Source organism: Haliotis cracherodii, unplaced genomic scaffold (assembly GCF_022045235.1).
Source record: "Haliotis cracherodii isolate W230 unplaced genomic scaffold, xgHalCrac1.p SCAF_22, whole genome shotgun sequence".
NCBI classification, from domain to species: Eukaryota; Metazoa; Mollusca; class Gastropoda; order Lepetellida; family Haliotidae; genus Haliotis; species Haliotis cracherodii.
This window is the reverse complement of record NW_027266278.1, coordinates 8,474,778-8,491,747: the sequence shown is the minus strand read 5'-3', so window position 1 is coordinate 8,491,747 and position 16,970 is coordinate 8,474,778. Positions and strand designations below refer to the sequence as shown.

General features: G+C 38.6%; 1 protein-coding gene across 1 annotated transcript in view; it reads right to left on the bottom strand.

Annotated features, from left to right (window-relative positions):
- The window catches only part of LOC139471463 (trichohyalin-like), a 42,277-nt gene that overhangs the window by 7,304 nt on the left and 18,003 nt on the right, over nucleotides 1-16,970 (bottom strand). The window contains exon 4 of the mRNA XM_071253824.1: nucleotides 1,957-2,027. Coding sequence (XP_071109925.1) covers nucleotides 1,957-2,027 — 71 coding nt within the window. The remainder of the gene's footprint in view (nucleotides 1-1,956; nucleotides 2,028-16,970) is intronic.

Here is a 16,970-nt window from a genome sequence, read left to right as displayed (position 1 = left end):
TGACGTTATGTTGCTCGACATGAAGGGTAAATTGACGATTGGAAAAACGAAATCATCTCTCTTGTACAGCTTAGTACTAACTCTGGCATCATTTTGAATGGTGGCATGGGTACTTCTTATTATAATACATATACATTTGGAACATAGGAAAAGAAAGCAGCGACGCTTAACGATTTCTGGATCATTGCATATCTCTATCACGAACAATAAGAAAAATCGCTGTTGCTCTCCTAGCACTACACATACCGACGTTCCTCTGTGAAGAGGTCTAGGCAAATATCATCTCAGTGTAAAGACAGATGAGATAACGATTAGACAATTTAAAAGACTTAATCATCACTCAGGAAACAAAGCATTCGCTGAAAACAAACATGCGGAAGTGTTTTCACCCAACCACCTCTGGTCATCGGTTTGGTCGTTAACCGATTCTTGTCCCCCTGTGTCAATGAGAATATCGGTTCTGAGAAATTAAATTTACTTATCGGTCGTTCGCGTGATACCCTCGATTAACTATCACCTTCCGTTTGAGATTGTGTATAAGGCAATAGAGTCGGTCAATATCTGGCATAGGAATATTATTTTCACAATACATAGGGGTCTAGGAAGACCAAGAAGAACAATACTCGAAGCACGTTAATGCTTACGCTACCTGATGTTATCAGTTAAATATATCCTTGATAAATACTAACGGATATATAATTTATATACTAAAGTAACTGTGCAATACAGATACTATTGCAATCCCTTTGCAGACGTTATCTTCAGCAGGGCATCACTCATGAATTGCAACGGGCCGGTCGCCCTCGTGTGACGTAATGTCCGCAAGACAAACATATTCGGTTGGTGCAGCCAATACAATTCCTATGTTGAGACCAAGTAGTGGCTGAATCGTACTCAACCGGTTGAGGGAACACAACATCCAGCCCCGACGACCAGCGATACACCCAGTTTACCTTTCCGTCTCTGCCAGGCATGCATAGCTTAGTGGAGACAACCTCTGAGGATCAGCAGACAAGATTGGGACAGTATACCATTCAGAGATGAGCCTAGGTTTCATCTAGACATTTCTGATGGTCTTTGAAGGGTCTACAGGCGGCCAAGAGACGCTTGTGTCACGCAACGTCGTCAGTTATGGGGTGGAAGTGTAATGGTATTGGGTGGAATCACAATTCATGGGAGAACACTATTCGTCATTGTTAATGGCAATTTGAATGACGTACGCTACCTTGTTCTACTCATGTTCTACCCTTTGGGCAAATGCAGAGTCGAAATGTTGCGTTGCAGCAGGAAAATGCCCGCCCCATGTTGCAGGTGTTTCAACAGACCCTTTGAGCCAGCATCACACTGCTGTATTGCCATGGCCGGCCGTATATTCAGACCTTTTCCCTATAGAACATGTCTGGTATGAGATGGATCGACGCTACGGTAGGACCAGAACGAGCCAGTAACGATAGCGCCATTTCGCAAATCTTTGGTAGACATTTGGCACAACATGTGGACCCTATGCCTCCCTTGCATTAACGCAAATGGTTACATTGTTAAATGATTTGTTGCACCACCCCTATTTCAGGGCGTGTAGCTGTTTCCTGTGAACAGGTACGAGTGTTGTCAACGCATTTCTGATGATAAAACATTGTTTCAAACCAATGACCAAAAAAGTGTGTTGTTATTTTCAAAAGTATGACATTGACACTACTTTGTATGAAACATATTACTCTTTTTGCAGTGAGTATATATCTTTAACACCATAAGATAATATTAACATTTAATAACATCAATGAAACATTTAACATATGGCACTGTGATAAGACGATGGTGTGAGGAGTAAGTGAGTGATTTAGTTGACGCCAGAGGCTTTTATAAAAATCTTACACAGAAGAAATGATGCCATCATTATTTGCATAATGCTTGCCAGACAGTTCTTACTTCACGTTTGGGAAGGAGTCGACTTCTTACCGTGCCGCATCTGGTGATTCTCCTTTGGAACCCCAGATGACAGAAGCCATGTCCTTGCCAGATAATGGCTTCTTTGGAGTTGGAGACAATCTAATTATGACCAATGGTTATATTGATATAATGAATCTCAACGTATCATAACTAAATATTACACAGAGCAGTGGGAGTATTAATATTTGGGCGACGTCGCGAAAACTGCCTCCCCTTACAACTTAAAGGGAATGTTTACAAAAACAAAAAGCCATTCCCTTTGGTGAATGTGTAATGTGTCAAGGAAGTAAGGTTTTATAAAATGCCTTTTGTCGAAATATTACGCAGAATGAGACAAGGTGTGTGCTCCATGGGAAAAAAAGCCTGGAACATTTCGTTCCACATTTAAATGTCAGTGTCAACGTGATTGCCATTAGTGTGTGGTATCATAGGAATGATGGAGAGAAATGCTTGAAGTGTTTTATGAGGGAACTTTGCATTTGATGTCAGGCTGCCGGTGCTCCACTCTGAAAGCATCCTTGCTTGTAGAGCAGCTTGTCATGTTTAACTCGCACTACAATCTCATACACGTGCATTCGTCTTCAACTTTGCCAGGAGTTTGCTAAACAGTTCATAGGCATGATCTATATGTAAGCATTGTTGAGGAATCCCAAACAGATAAGCAGATGAATGAAGTGTTTTACCTGAAGGTTTTAAAGTCCAAACAAAGACAGTTTGTTCAAAACATGTAAAAGTAACATTCATATCTCAGGTCTATCACTGGTTAATGTTTCAATGTCATTTTCAACTTATCATGACATAACCATTTAGATGGTTCAGGAAGTACGACCTCATATACAATAGTGTCAGCTGCACAGGTGATGAAGTACGTCAGGAAATAATTTTTAGGGTTATTTTTTATGTTTGAATTGTTCTCAAAGTTTAATGCACATTCTTCAAACATGAACTATGTATATCTTTTGGGATACGGAATGTGTTAAACTAAGCTTGAATGTTCAAACACCTTCGCGATAACCTACACTGGCTTTTACCCCCAGATACAATCTCTACCTCTAATCGTCGTCTATGTCTACACCTGCGCCTACATTCCCATCTACTTTTACATGTGCATTTGCTTAAACATCAACATCTACATTTACCTTATCGTCTACGTCTACGTATACTCCTACATCAACGTCGACGTACATGTTTAGTGTACACATTCATCTACATGCATTTTATCAGAAACGTTCAAGCCATGTTTGATTACAACTTTTAATATAGCGGACGCGTTAGTATTACTATTTGGAACTTAGGGCGATAAGGCTCGACGTCAGCACAAAGAGCCATATTTAGCTTGCATTTGTATGGTGTAATAACAACCAATCCGTAAACATCAACAATTGGACATCAACATCGAAAATGTACAACGACATCCCTCTGGGCCACATTTCAACAAGCATGTAGTAGTTTGTGTTAACTCTGTTAAATATTAATTACATCTACCCACGAAAGCATTTAGTCAAGCTGTTAAGTTAGGAACCGTTTTTAAGAAAGGAGCTCTTCCTTACCTTAAGTTGTGGAAGGAGTCCAGTGAAATGCATTTTTTGCTTCTACATTATTATCATCAACATGTACATCTGTGTCAACATCTACGTCTACTTCTTTAGCTAAATCTACGTCTACCGCAACGTTTTCTGCGTCTGTTTCTTTATGTACATGTACATCCAAGTCTACTTATATATCTCCATCTACACCTACCTCTACGCTTACATATAAATCTACGTCTACGACTCTATCTTAATCTACTTATACAGATTCACCTACGTTTTCATCTATATACACGTCCTACGTGTACGTCTACAACGGCATCTACCCCTACATTATAAATGAGAGTGAAAGTGCGTTAGATGGGTCATACGTAGATTGTAGCATTATTCCCCCGACTTTACTACTACTTCACACAATGTCCCGATGTAGCCAGTCGAACCCAGCCTTCAGCATGAAATGTCAACGTTCTCATCGCTCGGCTTCACTCTATCGCACACTAAGAAAAGATGTGGTATTTGTGCTCATCATATTCTGGGCATATGACCACGACTAAAAACTGGTGTTCATAAAGATTACTCCTTTCCTTGAAACAGTCACCAATATAAACATTGTAGATACAAATAAACCTATTTCCCTTGAAGCTGTAATAGACATAAATATTGTATATCAAAATACACCAAGGGTATTCAGATTTCCGGAATAACGAGGCCATTGACGTAGAAATACGTGTTCATTGCTTCCATTGTTAAAAGTTTATGTGATAATATAAAGTCAGTATACTGGCTTAGCAGGGTTTTATGTGATTTTACTGCCAAACAGTTTATGGGTTAATATGGTTTCTCATGACAAGCATGTCCCTGGAACAACTTATTTTCACATGTCTTTATTGATTATTAAGTCTAGGTAAACATGATTTCAAGTGGTTTTATTGATTATCAGGTTCCTGATTTACAGTATTTCATGGGATTTTATTATCAGGTTCCATGGTAAACATGGTTTCATGTGGTTTTATTAATTATCAGGTTTCTAGTTAAGAGTGTTTCGTGTGATTTTATTCAATATCAAGATACTGATTAACAGCGTTTCGTGTGGTTTTATTGATTATCAGGTTTCGGGTAAACAGTGTTTCATATGGAATTTCTGTCAAGCAGGATTCGGGTTTATATACTTTCATTGCTCATTTGGATTTAGAATAGATGTAGTTTTAAATATCTGGAGTCTTCCTCATCGCCACCGATCTACGCTTAATGTGCGAAAGTCAACACTCCAGTTTTGATGACAAAGAATTGATGAAAAAACAATCAAAGTAAGAAAACCCCAGATATGATATATTTTTAATGTTACTAGAAAAATAGGATTGATATAACAAACTGCGGCTTACCCCTGATTCATCATGTAGCTGACAACGAATTTGCGGTGAAATGATACAGAGTAAACATCAGTGTCAGCTAAATCATCACTGGTTCATTCTGTGCATGTTGATACCAAGCCAACATGCCCCTGCCAATGACATTCAACATTACTAAAGCCCCGGCTCATTAATTCCGACTCTTCCAGACATGGGGGGTACTATGGGACAACCTTTGATAACGCCAGGCATTGATTTTCTGCTGAAATTGTAGGCGATGAGATTATGGACTGTAGCAACAAATGGCAAGGTGTAAAATGCAACACAATTCTTACACCTAATTTCCAAGTGGTATATTGATCCATAGCCAGTTCGTCCCCCACAAATGACACGCAGCTTATTGGGAAACTGGTCCTCCAACAAAATCGCCGTTAAACTCAACAGGCAAACATTGACCTAAAAGATTACTTCCGCATCAATACATCAATGCATGGATAATAAACTCATTTTGACATGGTGTTCCGTTAACTTTTTTTCTACTATCATTAGTTTCCTGTTGTTAGTTTTTTGAAAAAATGAAACCCAGGACTTGTTTGCTTTGTATTACTTGCACAATAGCTATAATTCTTATTATTTTGTCCTCAGTATTCAATACTACTGACGCCATTGATTTCGAGCTGTTGACACTACCTTTAGAAAATAGTGCAGGAACAATAACACAGATGCATTGAATTCATAATTGGCACAAACCGTGAGATATAAACATGTGGTCATACACTGTAATTCAACAAATCGGAAAAGTGTGAAAATCAACCTAATCCTTACAACTAACTGTAACCACCCCTGACCATAAAGGTGGAGGTTTTATGAGTATAGATGACTTTGTTTATTCCCTCACGGTGTTAATGGGAGTATTGTTTCTTATATTGTGAATGATTTAGTGTGGATATATTCTAGGATTACCTTCTCACCGAATGTAAATGGCCGAATAGACGGGCCAAGACATTATTTAGAATAAAAAAAACCCGTTATACTACATTACATGCTGTCTGCAGTGATGCGGACTTTGACGTTAAGCAGCAATAATACGTCACCAAGGAGATCATACTGTTGTGGTTATAAGCATAGCATATGAAATATTGTGTCTCTTGAGTGCACATGCTGACACTGTCTAGGCACATGTTCGACTGTCTTGTTGAATCATATACTCATATACAAAAGAAGATCGTATGCTTCTAGAATTGTTGTGCTTAATCCCCTTGTCTCAAGTCTCCCGTTAATATCTCCATGTACTTACAACATTGCAATGATAATAGTTAGTCAGCTGGTAATTCCAGTTTGTTATTTGTTGTTGTTGTTGTTGTTGTTGTTTAACACCGCACTCAGCAAGATTCCAGGTATATGGCGGCGGTCTGTAAATAATCGAGTCTGGACCAAACAATCCAGTGATTGGCATCATGAACATCGATCCACGTAATTGGGTTGGTTGGTTTGTTGTTTCACGCCGCACTCGGCAACATTCCAGCTACATGACATGCATGCACGAAGTCAGCAAGCCTGACCACCTGATTCCATTAGTCGCCTCTTACGACAAGCATAGTCAACTTTTACGGCCAGCATGGGTTGCTGAAGACCTATTTCACTTGTACTACAGTTGACACGAACACTTCACCTACCTCCAAAACCCGCATCCTGTAGTGCCATCATCCTACCGTTAATTGCTGTGTCATTATAGAGCCCGCCTTACATTTCAGGACAGTGCCGGCTTGTGTGTTTCATGATGAAAGCACCATTCTTGAATGTATCATGACAGCACTCGTGTTGAATGTATCATGACGGCGCCGTCTTGACTGTATCATGACGGCAACGTCTTGAATGTATCATGTCAGCAACGTCTTGAATGTATGATAACAGCACCATCTTGAATGTATCATGACAGCACCGTCTTGAATGCATAATGACAGCATTCGTCTTGAATGTATAATGACAGCATTCATCTTGAAGGTATCATAACAGAACCGCCTTGAATGTATCATGACAGCACTCGTCTTGAATGTATAATGACAGCATTCATCTTGAAGGTATCATAACAGAACCGCCTTGAATGTATCATGACAGCACTCGTCTTGAATGTATCATAACAGAACCATCTTGAATGTATCATAACAGAACCATCTTGAATGTATCATGACAGAACTCGTTTTGATTGTATCATGACAGCACCATCTTGAATGTATCATGACGGTTCTCGTCTTCAACGTATCATGACAGCATTCATCTTGAATGTATCATGACACCACATTCTTTAATTATCATGACAATACACGTCTCTTGAACGTACCATGACAGCATTCATCTTGAATGTATCATGACAGAACCCGTCTTGAACCCAGGCCATGAATATGTTTGACATACGAAAATTTCATTTAATCCTGGTCAAAAGATCTGAAGAAGTTAAAGACAATATGTGTGAGGACATTATTCCTTCGTGGTAATTGGTCTGTAAGCATGGGAGTAATCGGACGTTGATTCTTGAATGTATCAAGGTTGGTTGGTTTGCTTTTTTACGCCGCAACATTCCAGCTATATGACGGCGGTCTGTAAATAATCGAGTCTTCACCAGACAAGTGATTAAAATCATGAGCATCGATCCACGCAATTGGGATCGATGAGATGCATCAACCAAGACAGTACCCGTCTTGAATGTATCATGACAGCACTGTCTTGAAAGTATCATGACAGTACCCGTCTTGAAAGTTGTATCGTACAGAATCTACAAATGTTAACAATCTCCTCACAGCGCTTGGTAAGTCAAAGATTATCAATTTACAATAACTCCCTCTTATTGAAACAACCGATTTGAAGGCAGCATCACAGCGGAAGCCAATATCTTTCAAAAATATTGTACTTCTTTTTCAGTCATTGTCGGTAGGCATATTTTAGGTACACTTATGGGTCACAAAATGCACAGTTGATGTGATTATAATATTCAAAGTATGTGTGGGACCCGATGAATGTAGAAACAAAATGTGTGAACACATTGTTCCTTCGTGGTAATGGGTCCGTAAGCATGAGCGTAATCGGACGTTGATTCCATAGCGTTATCTGAGCAAGTAAAACATACACAACGGCTTGCCAAAAATTCATGGTATGTCACTGACAATAACCATAGGAGCAACAAAACCCTGCATGAACTTGGAAGTTGTTGTAGCTGTAGTCTGATGCTTGACTCTTTATGTTTGCTAATGTTGCCAACAGCGGGATCATTCAGGAAAGATACCTGGTTCTGTAAGGAACCAGTGCCCTGTAGATTGTATCTATGATATAACATTTCTACAAAAATACAATCAAGATCAAACACAGCAATTTACCATAACTGTCAACGAACGTTCGGTGCAGTATTAAAGTGTAAACAAGGTTGTCAAGTAAATCATCACTGGATCTTTCCGTGCATGTTGGTGCCAAGCCAACATGCCCCTGCCAATGACATTCAACATGTCTAATGTCATTCTGACTTCCCTAGACACGTGTGGTGCGCTGGGACGACCTTAGATAACGCCAAGCATTGATTTCCTGATAAAGTTGTTAGCAATGGGATTAATGACTGATGCAACGAGCCAACAGGTGTGAAATGCATAATTATTCTTACAACTAGTATAATCCTCCAAGAGTACATTGATTCTGTCCATTTTTCCAATGCACATGTCCTAAGGCTTTATAAGCGGAACCTGTTCCTCCACCTTAATTGCACAGTTCATTCCCATGGAATCTGTTTCATAGGATAATCGAGAATCGCTATTCTCTGGTGGTGGAGTTTTATATTTACATTAATCTCCGGTAATCTGTCAAATATATTTTAAACTATAACTTGTTTTAGAGATGTCATTCCCGCAATCAGATTGAACGGTACAAAAAAGGTCAATGAAACGACATGTTTGTTTGTTTGTTTGTGTGTTTGTTTATTGTTTACCGCCGCACTAAGCAATATTGCAGCTATATGACGACGGTCTGTAAATAATCGAGTCTGAAGCAGACAATCCAGTGATTGACATCATGAGCATCGATCCACACAATTTGAATAAGATGACATGCATCAACCAAATCAGCGAGCCTGACCACCCGATCCCGTAAGTCGCCTCTCACGACAAACACAGTCGCCTTTTACAGCAAGAATGGGTTGCTGACGACCTATTCTACCCCGGATCTTCACGGGTCAAAACTACACGTGTATCAACAACGTAATTATCCAGAACGAACAAATAATGTGATATAAACATGTGTCAAACTAATAAGCATCAAATAAGCTTCAAGTGTGAAATTCAAAATAATTCGTAGATCACGCCAAGCAGCTGCACCTCATTAAACCTTCCTCAATACTGCTATATATACACACTCAAACTCACGACAAGATGAGGCATATTGTTGCTATATTTGAAGTGTATGGGAATTAGTTATTTCAGTATTGTCACTTGTGGCACATTATTCTGCTTCTATTGACAATGATTTGTGTCGATAAAACCATTAATTTATGACACTACCAGCCCAACATACAGGGAATTTACAAATGCACTGCATTCTCCGGCATGTATATGCCACGTTGATTTAAAAGCGTGGTAATTCATGTTTGTTTGTTTGTTGTTTAACGCCATACATAACGTTCCAATGACGGTTGGGATTTTATCGAAAATAATACATTGTCCGAAAAAATTCTTGAAAAAAATCATAATGAATGTTGAAATGTTGAATAAGAATGTTGAAATACTGAAAGAAAAAGCAATTGTCTCTCTCAAAACAACTCAATTGTTACAAGTTTTTATTCTAAAAATAATATTCTGGTTCATAGTTTTAATTAGAACAATACCTGGTTTTCAAGCTGTAGCTGACAAGATATTAAACTCCAGCCCAAACCAGATTATCAAATGGTCGGTCCCAGCGACAAGTTGTTGTTCGAGTTAAACATTGCTAAGCTCAAGCAGTGCTCTCCTGTTGTCCTAGCTTTGTTTGAAAATAATTTCGGACTTATGATTGCAAGGTGTGTTAGTAAACCGAATGAAAAATGACCATTTAGTGATCGCAACGTTAGCACATACATGTAATAACGATGTCGCGCGAGGCTCAAGGAGAGCAAATTCGACATGTAGCAAATACCAAACATTGCAACTGATAGTCTACCAGTTTATGTACGCAGTCATCATATACGAGACTTTATTTGATTGCAGATCATGTGTGTATTCATTCATCACAAACAACACCTACGTCTTAAGCTCGGAGTACAATTATTTGTACTTGCTCATAATGCTGCTGACACGAGCCTGCCACAACGATTAATACATGCGCATGCGTCCTGATAATCGCTATATGAATATATTCTCTGTCAATAACCCTCACATAACCATGGAAGCTGAATTCAATGATCTAGCTCAGTTAGGTTTATTATTCTCCAAACCACCGTCGGTGGTACAAAAGAGTACAAAAGTACAAGCATGTAAACAAAGTATTAATATGTGACAAGATGACAGTATGTCATGCATGAATAGGATATATCTTTTCTGTTTTGTGTTTTCTTACTGCTTTAAATATTTCATCAATAAATCTCGATAGGTTCTTAAGATACCTCGTGTTTTGACTGGATAATAAGCTCTTGAATGTATTATAAATTAGACCAATTATTTTGGTAAGCAGTTGGTAAGTATACACTTCTATGTTTTGACAGAGCCTGGCATCTAAACAGATAATGGAATTCGTCTGCGACTGAAGGAGAGTTGCACAGTTCACATACACGATCCTCTTTCTTTACATAAATCAAACGGCCGGTTTCAATAGGTAAATTATGGTTACATGTTCTGAATTTTTAGATTGGAATATACATATTTTTTGTCATTAGTAGGTATCTTTCAAATTTTGGTTTTTCTGTCAGATACTGATAACAGTAGCCTTTACTGCTTAATGCCATATTGCATCTCCATTCTTGTAGGAATTGATCCTGTAGTATCTGGCCTACCTTTGAAACCAGCCATGTGGTTTTACAAGTATAAGAGTTATAGAATATGAGAGTTAGTCCACAGTTATTTAATATAGTTTTAATCCATTCTAGCCAGGGATTGCTTACATCATGATTCCTTTCAACAATGTGATAAATCATTGTGAAAGTTTCTTATCACACACAAGTGCTGCGATGTTATGCGAGAATTTAATAACACGTTTTGAGATAGTTATGCGTAGAGGTTCCCTGCATAATTCGTCATAAACCATAGCCTGATCACATTGGCAGTTGTTGTTGTAGACCTTGACGCACACACGTTGCCCCAAAATGGGCGTTGATATATATTCCCCCTGGATGTTCTTTCCAGGCGAAGTAACATCTCAGGTACAAAATTTCCAGAGAAATATTTTGTCAAGGATATTATTCCGCAGCCAGCTATCTTACTAACACTGGAATATTTTCCATATGAATATTCCTTCCTCGGGAACTATTGGACCAGGAAACATTAATCGTTTACATGCTGCCAGAGCACATGGTCCCTCAGCATGCAATGGTTATTATGATACCGACTGGTCACTGGACTTAATGAACTAAATGAGCTGTTGGTAAGTGTTGGTAAATAAATTATTAAGAGGTTTACTCTACCATCCTGCTAATCAGTTTGGCTGGCCTATCCTTTTAATTGAGTATTCTGATTCACCCACAGTGTCTACGTGAGTATTATATTTTGGGATTACCTTATCGCTGAGACTGTGTAAACGGCCAAGGAGACAGGTCAGGATATTACTTAGAAAAACGATTTCATACTACATTAAGTTTTGTCTAAACTGATGTGGAGGAGAGCAGAATGTGTAGGTGGTAGACGTGAAACACGAAAGGTTATGTTCCTCGAATGTACATTCTTACAGTGAATGTAGCTGTTTAACACTCACTTATGTGCAACTGTTTTTTTATCCATGTCGTGATTATGTAAATTGCCTCAACTACATGTATTCGCAACACTGGTCAAGCTTCCTTGATAGGCGTAGGTTGGATACCGGGCCGAACAGCGATCTTCACACGAAAGCGGGTTTTGAACTGATAGATGAAATGTGAGATGACAAACACGAACCCGCTTCATTTTTATACAGTCTAACCAGCTGCCAGCACTTTCCACACGGTGCTCGACCAGTCCAGTGCCACAAGAACATCACAGAATATTTGACATGTTTCTATAACGCTTGACATCAATCCATGCTATTCTGGAGGTTTACAGATAATTCGAATATCTAAATATAATAACTTCCTCACCACTGCTTATATTAAATAGCAATAAACTCCTGACAACTAGTCATTGTCCAAATACAATACAATGAGCTTCTACGGAATCTGAACAGAAACTATGTAAAACAGTTAGGATAATTGTTTAACAATATATTACACTGCCATATAACACACATATTTAACCTCGATAGTTCAACCTTTTGGGTTTGCATGTCACTAAAAGACGACATGATGTATCAAATATCCACAACAATAACCTTGGGCGGCTTTATTTTTGACATTCTGATCTTCCTAATTATATTCGTTTTCTAGATAGAGAAATCACATATGCTCGTCAGTATACTTCACTGTCTCTTGCCGAGAGATTAGGAGCCTCGACAACGACTGACAACAAAGTTCTCGTGGCGCGACCTCCTTTGGAGATGTTGTCAGCTCAAATTATCAAATAAAAATTTAGTCAAGTCAGCTTGACCTGTCAGTCAAGGCATGATGATTTACCGACGGTGTCTTATTGTCCACAGTCGGTTTTAATGTCTCCTAAAGGTGCCGGGGAAGAACCTCCTAAATGTCACTCCTGTGATGAACTGTCAAGGGGGAGATCGCCAGGGATTCCTAGTTTAGGCAGAAAATCTGGCATCGAAATTTAAAAGTCTCTATCATACATTGTGATAATTTGTTGAAATTATTTGCTTTTATCATATTTAATACAGTTGTCATATCTTCATTGTCCCTGCTTGTTTGATCAGCGTGGTTCAATGTATGTATTGTTTGTATCACTTAATGGTTGAGCTATTGCCGATACGACGGTAAATATTAACTCACTCATTAACTCGATCATTGACGTGTGTAATCTGAAAAATGTAGCACTAGCTGATATTTCCTTTTCAATTTATAATATTAATTATCATCTGATTTTAAGTATTATCTGAGTTTCACATCATAAATATTCATATATTAGGTTTACAAATAGAATTATGTGTGACTTTGACATTCTTGAGATAATCGATGTTTTAGATGTTTTGGTCTGGTTTGTTGTTTAACGGCGCACTCAGCAATATTCCAGCTATATGAGGGCGGCCTGTAAATAATCGAGTCTGAAGCAGACAATCCAGTGATTGATATCATGATCATCGATCCACGCTATTGGGATGGATGACATACATCAATCAAGTCAAAGAGCCGTTAGTCGCCTTTTACAACAAGCATGGTCACCTTTTACGGTAAGCATGGGTTGCTGAAGATCTATTCTATCCCGGAATCTTCACGGACCGTTTTACATGTAATTTTGCTCAGTGAAGTAACTTTCCAAACGGCATGTGAATATGTTTCGGTGAACAGCCCAATAGATGAAATTGTGTGAAGTGATTTGCAGTCATGAACAGCTTCAGAAACATGCATACAGATCCTATTTCTAAACTTTTGTTGGAAACATACGTCACTAGTTTATTGAACAAGCTTCATTGGTTTTTAGAGCTTGAAAGTAGTTCCTGATATGTGACCTTGTTTATCCGTTGTTTAAGTTTGCTAAGATAGCCAACACAGCGAGTGTATCAGTGCGATGGGTTAAATGCTGGTTTGAACTATATTCGAGTGATATATTATCGGGATTTGATATTTAATGGGGAAAAACGATATTATTGAGATTTGATATTTAATGGAGACAAAATTGAATGTCCACACATTATATCAAACACCAGGGATCAACACTGTCAATTAACTGGGACATCTTTAGCTTCTATTTGCAAACAGGGTCATGGGGGAATTGGTCGTTTAAGGTTGTCTAATTCGATGCATGGAGTTGCGACCCTAAGACATCCCAGCAACACTGATTGAATCCCAGATTCGTCCTGGTTACGTTTCTAGGTTTCTAGGTTTCTCAGCACCAGCGCAGGTTCGTGAGTTGCACCAGTGGAAAACCGTCTAAGACCTGCATTAATTTTGGTTGCCTCCCTCAACCTCATCAAACTGACACACTGTGATATGACTGAAACACTGTTTAAAGCGGCGTTAAACTCACGTGATCGCTACTCACTCAACCATCCCCTCACTCACTCACTCAACTACCTACCCACTCGTAACGTCGTGTTTACAGATAAATCTTTTCAGTGCTCTCCGACTTTTTTTTAAAAGACAATCGTTCATATGTTACAGTTTTGAACTGTCCTTATTACTTTAATTGCAAAATATGACATGTTTTAGTCATAATATCCCTGAAATACTGCATATGTGTAACTAACTCACCCACTTTTTTTAACAAGAAGTTGAAATGGTCATGTTGAAATTCGAGATTTGGAAGGCATTGAAACTTATAAATGAAATTTGTTTTGGTCAATCTAGGGTCAGTGCTTAACTCTGATCCAAGACGATAATATCCAATGACGTTTGTTTGTTTGTTTGTTTGTTTATTCTAGCTATATGACGGCGGTCTGTAAAAACGAGTCAGGACCAGACAGTCCAGTGATTGACTTTATGGGCATCGATGCACAGACATGCATCAACCAAGTCAGCGAGCCTGACCACCCGATCCCGTTAGTCGCCTCTTACGACAAGAATAGTCGCCTTTTTCGGCAAGCATGGGTTGCTGAAGACCTGTTCTATCACGTATCTGCGTGTAGACTTATTCTACCCCGGATCGGCACTTTGTACCCGATTTGGGGAATCGAAACCTGGCCTAAACCAGCGAATGATTTACCTACTAGGCTACCCATTGCCCGTTATACACATAACCAATGACATGCCATGGACATCTGCCACATTACCCATGTGTTGCTGTATTAGAAAACCTGTTTTCTGTGTACCATGTGGGCTCAATACAACACTTCCAGACACTGAAAGAGGTACATTTTAGTGAACATTTTAAACAGACATTTAGTTATTGACTATATTTTACAGGTGATGTCAGTTGAAATGGGGTTTTAATGTTGTGTCGGGTTTTAATGTTGTGTCCAACAGTATTGCTCTAATACAGAGGCGTACATGCACGCTGCTTGTACCAGTCCGGACAAATCCCCATTTTACAGTACTAGCCAAATGAGATAACAGTCCGCTGTTTAACATGAATACCCAACCTAGCCACAGTATGCTTACTACGAGCCGATCACGCACACTTTAACAAATTATTATGAAAAATGAACACACTCGGTCATGGTGAAGCATGCATTTCGTGAAAACAAAAAGTGCGAATGCGACTCTTCGATACTCCAATCTGAATCAAAACAGTGTTAAAATTATACCAATTATAGTATTTGTTTGTTTGGTGTTTATCGCCGCACTCATCAACATTACAGCTATATGACGGCGGTCTGTAGATAATCGAGTCTGGACCAGACAATCCAGTGATTAACAACATGAGCATCGGTCCACGCAATTGGGATCGATGACATGCATCAACCAAGACAGCGAGCCTGACCACCAGATCCCGTTAGCCACCTCTGACGACAAGCATAGTCGCCTTTTACAGCAAGCATGGTATGCTGAAGACCTATTTTACACCGGATCTTCACGGGCCTTGATACGATGACATGCATCAACCAAGTCAGCGAGCCTGACCACACGATCGCCTCTTACGATAAGCTCCGTCACCTTTTGCGGCAAGCATGGAATGCTGGAGATCTATTCTACCTCGGATCTTCACGGGTCATCAAGTATAGTGCAAGTAACTTACACATGCATGTATTATACAGAAATGTTTAAGTGTTGTTAATGTAATTCAACCTTAGGTGCAACTGTAGCGTAAATTAGCTTTGCTGTCAATTATATATAATAGTATCATAAGTGTCAGCAAACTATACTACTTTAATGAGATGAAATAAAAAGTTTTTAACATTATTTTCCTCCTTCAGGACAAATACTTTAGTTGCTTACACAAGGACATAATGACACTTTCGGTTTGGTCTTTCTACGCCTTTTTTTCAATGGTTTTGACGGAGGTCGAATAGTATACAACTCAAAGTAGTTGATTGGCCTCTAACTGCACTTGCGTTTGTATTAATTCAACTCCTTTGGTTCTTTTTGTTGCGTTGCTGCCTTCACAAGATGTGTTGATTACAAAGCATAGATGTTGAATGAGATCGATGGAAATAAGAAATAAATTTTACATGGTCCATAGTTATTTCTACGTTATTACAAAAACTGCTTTAATAACTAAAATATGAAAAGAAACCAAAACACATTTTGTGTTACAGTGATTGAACATTAACTGCCGTTACGACGTAAATTGTAATAAAAAGGTAAATTGTAATACTTGCAGCAAATTGTAATAATTTTGTCGTAAATTGTAATAACAACGTAAATTGTAATACAATTTGACGTAAATTGTAATACGCAAATTGTCATAAAAATTGACGATGATAGCATGCCACAAACATCACATCACTTCCAATAAATGTCTTTCACTATGTACCAGCCAAAACCACTTTACTCAAGGTACAACCAGGCATTGATCCACTTCTGATGGCAAATCACTTTCTTCAGCTCTAATGCAAGTCCGTTACCTTTTCCATACGTCATTATTAGCCTTCAGACACTGATAAGAGTCGGTAAATTTTCTAGCGGACAATATATTCGAGGATTTTTTATTTTTACGGATTTGGTTATGGTTCTAAAGGAACTTGAAACTCTCATATCTTGCGGTGGATCGTCCGCACTTAAGGCTACATAAGGCTACAAAGCTATCAAGCATAGTACATTAATATCACAGAAGGTAAAAAAGCTATTTCTCAAGTGAATATATTTCTTACATATAAAACATGCATGGTATTTGTCCCATACTACATGAAGGTCACATTCTATACATATAGATTCTGTATGAGATATATTTAACAATGATATGTTACAAATAATGTTGACTCGAAAGAGATATACGAAATGTCCACATTGCACTAACTAATCGTTTGTTGT